General features: G+C 37.7%; 1 protein-coding gene across 2 annotated transcripts in view; it reads left to right on the top strand.

Annotated features, from left to right (window-relative positions):
- tcerg1l (transcription elongation regulator 1 like) overlaps positions 1 to 6,654 on the top strand; it is a 38,579-nt gene that overhangs the window by 24,881 nt on the left and 7,044 nt on the right. For both annotated transcript variants that reach the window (XM_015377077.1, XM_015377078.1), the window contains exons 5-7: positions 1,140 to 1,240; positions 2,227 to 2,302; positions 6,509 to 6,594. In XM_015377077.1, coding sequence (XP_015232563.1) covers positions 1,140 to 1,240; positions 2,227 to 2,302; positions 6,509 to 6,594 — 263 coding nt within the window. The remainder of the gene's footprint in view (positions 1 to 1,139; positions 1,241 to 2,226; positions 2,303 to 6,508; positions 6,595 to 6,654) is intronic.

Consider the following 6,654-nt stretch of genomic DNA (forward strand, 5'->3'; position numbering starts at 1 on the left):
GTTTGACATCAATGATTTAGACTACGATCATCTCACCCTCAAAATGGTCATATTGTTGTCCTTGATACTGATACAGTACTAAAGGTGAGAAAGTGGTCAGCAGTGGTGTTTTGATGTTTGTTTTTTGATTAGATACCATCATGCAAGTGAAATCCTGACAACTTAAAAAACATTTTACATAAACAAAAAGGTCAAGAATTATATATATATATATATATATATATATATATATATATATATATAGAATAGTCTTTAAGCAAAATTCTGATGCATTATGCTACGTTCCAACAGCAGCAACAGAGGCAGCAAAAACGCAAGTGCCATTCATATTTGATGTTTGTACAAGTTTAGTTCTGACATCCGGCTGAAGCATCTTTGCTGCTCCAGCTGCGTGGACGAAAAGTGGGTCTGATGCACGTTGGGCGGAGCTACCCTATCCGATCTTTGCCTGTAACAATGGCAGCTAGATTTGCTGTTAAGCAAATCTAGCTGCCATAAGTGGGTCAAAAGTGGTTAATATTTGAAAACTGATCTGTGCTGTCAGTTCATCAAGATTACGATCCTGCCTTCAAATATTAGTATTATTATGATAATTAGACCCCCGCACATGGGTGGAGCTCTGTCCCTGGGAATCCCGTTCAACAGCAGCCTCTGGCCCAGTCGCCATTTTGCGGTTTTCCACTATTGTTTGTGGCAGCTGAAGGGCATTTTTCATGTACTTAAACCAAGTGGAGGCACCAGAATAATAAAAGTGATCAAATGTTGCTGGCAAGTTTATAAACTGTTTCAGAGGAGCAATCACAGCGATTTGCATCAGTAGTGCTGTGTCTGTCTCCGTGCCAATTCCCAGATCAGCTTCTCTGATTGGTTGATGTGGCGCGTCACGCAGCAAAATTTAAATTTTTACAACTCCAGCAGTTGCTGCTTCTGAATTGCATTGTGCACCGCAAATGCCCCGAAGCTTATGATGCGCTGCTTCAGCTGGTCAAACGTGCTGCTCAAAACATGCGGTTGGACTTTTTGCTGCGCCTTGATGCTCGTCAACCATTGACTTTGCATGTAAACTAGCTGCTACTGCTGCCTCTGCTGCTTGCGATATGAAAGTAGCATTACTGTAAGATAATATTGTCTTGCTGCAGGTGGAATTGTTCCCACACAGAAGCATGAGGATCGGTTGGAAAGACAGATGTGGCTCAAGCCAACAATCACCCACAGCACAAGACCATCTCTGCCCATACAGGTACAAGTTAATGTGAATTTAAACGGGAAATGAAATGTTCAACAAAACTGACTTTATCCATCAGATTGTGTCTTACTATTATCAATAGTTACATTACAAATGTGGTCAAATATAAATGTAAAAGAAAAAAAAAGCTTAGTTTTATCATTGTTTGGTAAGGGTGCTACCATGGTGCAGTACCTCAAAAATTAACGTCACAGGGTTTGTTTAAGGCTTGTTGTTGCAATTTAAGGCTAGTTGTTGTAGCAATAAAATAACAACCTTAAAACATTTAAAACATTTAGTTTGATGGAAGACAAAACTGAGAGGGCACTGAAGCGTCTGCATCACATTTCTTATGCCTTTGAGCCCATTCACTGTGTGATTCAAGCAATAGAAGACGTAGTTTTGGAGCCGGTTTTCTGACTATCCCTGCTACATTACAGAACACCACTATGGAGATTATGTAAGGAAAAGACTTTTGAGTCTGACAAGCTAGTGGTCCATCAGTCAGCCTACTACAGCCTGAAGTAGGGCTGGGCATTAGGGCCTAAAAATAAAATCACGCTTTTTATTTTTAATTCAAGTTACTATTTTTTAAAATCCCCCGTGAAGAAACTGTGCTTCTTAACCTTTTAAAATATGCATTTCAATACACAACACAATTTCTTCTAATTTAACATCATCTAAATAGACTCCCCCCACCCCCCACCCCATCGTCGGTGTTGTGACAAGGTAGTTATCCCCGGCAAAAATTTTTCCCCCTTGCCGATAGCAGTTTTGAAACAAAATAGCTGGTAAACTTATATAATCATCCAGGTAATTTCAAAACCCTTGTCCATGTTTTTGTTTTGTTTTTTATCACAGCTGTATTAATTTAGACCAATCACTTACTCCTGTCTCATTAACGTCAGTTATTCTTATCTTTACTCGAAAAAATAAGTCTACCTCCAGCCTATTTTCTTGTTTTGCTTCACTGTCATTTCTTCTCCTGTCTTCCTTTTCAGATGAAGGAATTTCCATGCTCCCTCTCATCTTCATGGTTTTCTTCAAAGTTATCAATGCTGACCAAATTCAGACCCAGTAAGTTGTGGCATCTGTCACTCTTGTCTATGCTAGACTCAGTTTGGAAATGATTTACATGAAACCATTATCACAATCATCTGCTTGAGAAAGTATTTTTTTTAATGCACGGTCCAGTTTAAATTTTTTGGGGGCTTTGAATTACTTGATGACTATGGTGATAAACCAGTGTTGTGTCAATTTATGGATAAGTTAGCAGGTAGTTGGATGCTTGGACTCTGTGACACGAGCTCCGATACCAAGTTTTCTGTTTTACATTCATAAATGATATCAATCATGACAGGGTAACTGACATGAAAAGTCGGTTAAGCTTAGAAAAACTTGCGATCTAGTAAATGTTGAATGACGTTGGAAGATCTCTTATGTTTTATATCAGGTTAAAAAATGGAAGTTTATTTAATGGGAGACATTATTTTAAGAATAACATAAAATAAGAAAAAGGTTTTAAAATATATTTATTTTTTTGGTTTGGAGTTGCAAGCGTAATGGCCAGAAAGCAGAAGACTCAGAATTCAACCCAATACAACAAGAGATGTTTAACCATTGTATTAAAATATGAAACTGTAGCAGGTCGGCAGGGATTCACCAGAATCAGCAGCTGGAACTTCTGGAAGGAGATTGGACAATTGAAAAGAGCAGAAGCAGAGGGCAATGTTTACAATGATGAATTCTGGTTCACTAATCTCTGTGTTTGGGGACAAACTTTAAAAGTTTCTGAAGAAGTGTGTCAGCGTGTGACGTCACTGGTAAACCTCTGAGGATTCCTGAATCCATCCAGGTTAGTTTGTAGTAATCCTTTTTGACAGTTACTCGTTGGTCCAGGGGAATGCACAGGGTCAGATCCGTGAGAGCAGAGGCAGGCAGAATAATCAAGGAAATAAACAAGAGTACAGAATCCGAGAGCCGGTCCAGAGTCAGAACCAGGTGATCTGAGATCTAGAGACAGTCCAGGGGGGAATCCAAGAGTGAGGTCAGGGCACAGAATACAGGTCAGAGAATCAAAAACACACTATGACAGGTCTGACAGGGTTCAGAGAATCAGGAGGCAAAATCAGTTTAAAATCAGGCAGGCAGACGGGTAATAGGAATACTGAAAGACACCCCGATGGCTAATAGTAATCTGCCACTAGTGATTGTTGTAAGAGCTGATTATATAGTCAGGTGAGCAGCAGGTGAATCTGCTTAAGGCAGAAACAGTGAGAAGCTGACTAGCATGTTGAATGATCAATCTAACCATCACTAGTGTAAAGGATAATGACAGCAGAAGTATATTTTTAACTTAGTGATGGTGAGATGAAGCCTCATGAGGCATTTGAACTTTTTGAACAAATTGCTTCAACGATCCCTATAGTTCATGAAGCTTCATGTGAACATGTCACCACCTACTGGTGGAGTGCATAACAACAGTTAGTAATATAATCTTTAATTTTTTTGCAGTTGTTTTTCTTTCTTTTTTTCTCATTTGAGTTCCTTTGAAATTGTTAATGATTGGTCTGTATAACAAAAAAATCATTTAAGGTACACTTTCTACCATTTTAGTGAAATCAGCTCTAGCATACAGTGAAAGTGTGCAAATTGGGCAATGATGAGCAAAATGAAAGGTGTTACTCATTTTATTCAAACATAATATTTTTTCCACAGTGTTTGGTTAAAATTCGGTTAGAGGTTATGTGTTAACCAATCTTTTAATTAAACCAACCAACTTAATTTGGCAGTGTTTTTACCCAATCTATATTTGTACTAGGGCAAACAAATACAAATTAGTCACATTAGCCAAAATACTTGTTGTATTTTATCATAACTTTCAAAAGTCTGAGGTGAGTTTTGAACCAACAGCCTCAAGAGTTTAAGTCCATGCCTCACAGCTGATGCCACTAAGAAAGTGATAGCTACCTAGAAAGTAATACTACTTAACACCAACCTTAGATATGATGCTTGTTCAGATTTAGATTTTCATTACATTGTTTAATCTAAGTTTTAACCAACTAGATTGGTTGTCTTTTTCCAATCAATCTATTCTTAGAATCTATCCAAACTCTATCCGACTGACAGCAGCTCTCCTACAAACTCCCACATCTTGACTAAATACTGAGGCTGTTTAAATGCCTGCCAAAGTTCCGGACGAGCTGAACCACTTCCCGAAGCAATCACATGTTATGGCAGTTATAGCGACGCTTCGAACGTTTTCTATTTTGGATTCTCCCCCAAAATGAAGAAAGCCTCGATTCGTGCCTCACAGAAACGCCCCCTCCGTTACTTGACACATCGAAGCCTTGGCTCATCTCATAACATCACTACTCTTACTCTACTGATGTGAGATGTAGATTTAGAATTATGTACGTTCAACCTTAAGGTGTATTGCATGTGGGCTATACTGGCGTATTTGTAAAATTTTTAAAATTCAACTTAGAAATAAAGTTGGAAATTAATCTTTCACAATAACTGGTGGTAAACTTTCTTATTGTGTTTAGAGTTAATAAATGCAGAACCCTCAGAGTCTCAGATGTTTTTTCTGCCAAGGAAATCTAAAGAAAATGACTGTGTACAGATGGAGCTCTGTCTTTAATTAGTGCAAAATCACTTTCAATGCTTGATATTTATGGGGTACAGTTAGTATAACAGAACGGTCATTTGCAGCCTGCAGCCTCTTGCCAGCTGTATGTCGCAACATTTTGTTCTACAAATTGAAGTAAAAGGCGGGGCTTGCATAACAAAAGATTAGACTTTGTACAGCAGTGGGCAAAACTTAGAAAATGTAGTGAGTTAATCTACAAGTTATTCTGCATGAAATGAAGCTGCACTACACTAAGGCTAGTTACCACAGAAATGTTGCTGGGCTACAATAAAATATCAAAAAAGTAGCTTAACTACATGAAAGCTTCTTTTTTTAACACAAAACTTTCAAAGTTGTTGCTATCTAGTGATCAATAAAACTGTGACGAACAGAGCAGTTTAATTGTTGATCAAACTGTTCTCTCTCCACAAAACTAATACATTCAAGACATCAAGTCTAACTTTATTTTTCAGGTTTAAATTAATTTGAAGATCTTTGGACTATCATGCATCTTACAACCACAACAATATCAATATGCTCCAGACTAATACAGCAACTCTCAGTGACTCATTCAAATTACTCAATGTAAATTAGTCTTTGGTTTTAATTAAGTTGTTGATCTTCCTCATTGATTTCTGTTTTGATTCGTTTGAAGTGGCTAAAGCAACCTGTTTATTTAGTCTTGGATTGTGTAGTCTAGCTTTGTAGTTGTCTGTGTTTGGTAAAATATAGCCCCATTTGTACTACTGCCATCAACACAAATAATGTCTATTTAAATTGACCACAACTTTGTTTTGTATAGAATAAAAACCTGCACAATGAAGCCCATTTCTCTGAGCTTTTTGCTGAAAATGGCATATATGTTGCCGTTTCTGTGTGTTCTGGACAGTTGCTTCGTCATAAAATCTTCTGACTAGATTTCTATCAGGATTATATTTCCTTTGAAAGTCAAACAAGTTTCCTTCTTTCTTCAATGGTTTGTATGTTATGAAAAATTTCCGGCCAATGCTGAAGAAATTACAGAAGCTCTTTTAGCTCAAACTTGTTGAGTTTGCCTTTCAGAGATCAACCAGTACACACCAGAGTTCCACTGAAGCCGAACAGAGGCCACCTCTTCAGGCCGCACTAGTTTGGTCTGCATTAGAGTCTGAATATTTTTCCCTACTAGCCTTAACGGGACGAAATTTAGGTTGATCTAAACTTGGCTTGACCTAAAGCTGCAGGTGTGAAAACACCCTGAATGTATAATTTAATCTTTAATATTTTCATCTTCATGATTAAATGTCCTTTGTGATGCATTCATCAGGAGATGAAAACTAGTAGCTTAAAGCTATTTGACATGTCTTATCCATTTTGTTTCAGACATCAGCATTATCACACTTCTTGTTCAATGAAACACACACATCCAAATATTTTTAATACCATAAGAACTACCTGGAGAGAATCCCTCCATCAAAGTCAGAAAGATGTAGACAAACATTTGTGCTAAAATGAGAATTGGGTACATAGTCTGATAGATGACTGTTAATTTTAACAGTTTATTCAGCTCACCCACAGGCCTTTCCCTGAGGGTTTAGTTACTGCAGACTTAATTAGATCAGACTGGATAACTCTAATCAGCCTATGGTTTATCTGCTTCATCTGTCTTACAGAGAAATCTCAAACAGGGAGAAAAAGTTTATCCTACAGAAGAACTCTCATGTTGGCAGCTGCAGAACAGGCATCTAACAACAGACAGGTGAGTCTTTACATCCATCAGCCATATTTTCATAGTTTCAGACACAGCTTTTGCCAGTGT

This window comes from Cyprinodon variegatus, unplaced genomic scaffold (genome assembly GCF_000732505.1).
Source record: "Cyprinodon variegatus isolate N-32 unplaced genomic scaffold, C_variegatus-1.0 Scaffold146, whole genome shotgun sequence".
NCBI lineage: Eukaryota > Metazoa > Chordata > Actinopteri > Cyprinodontiformes > Cyprinodontidae > Cyprinodon > Cyprinodon variegatus.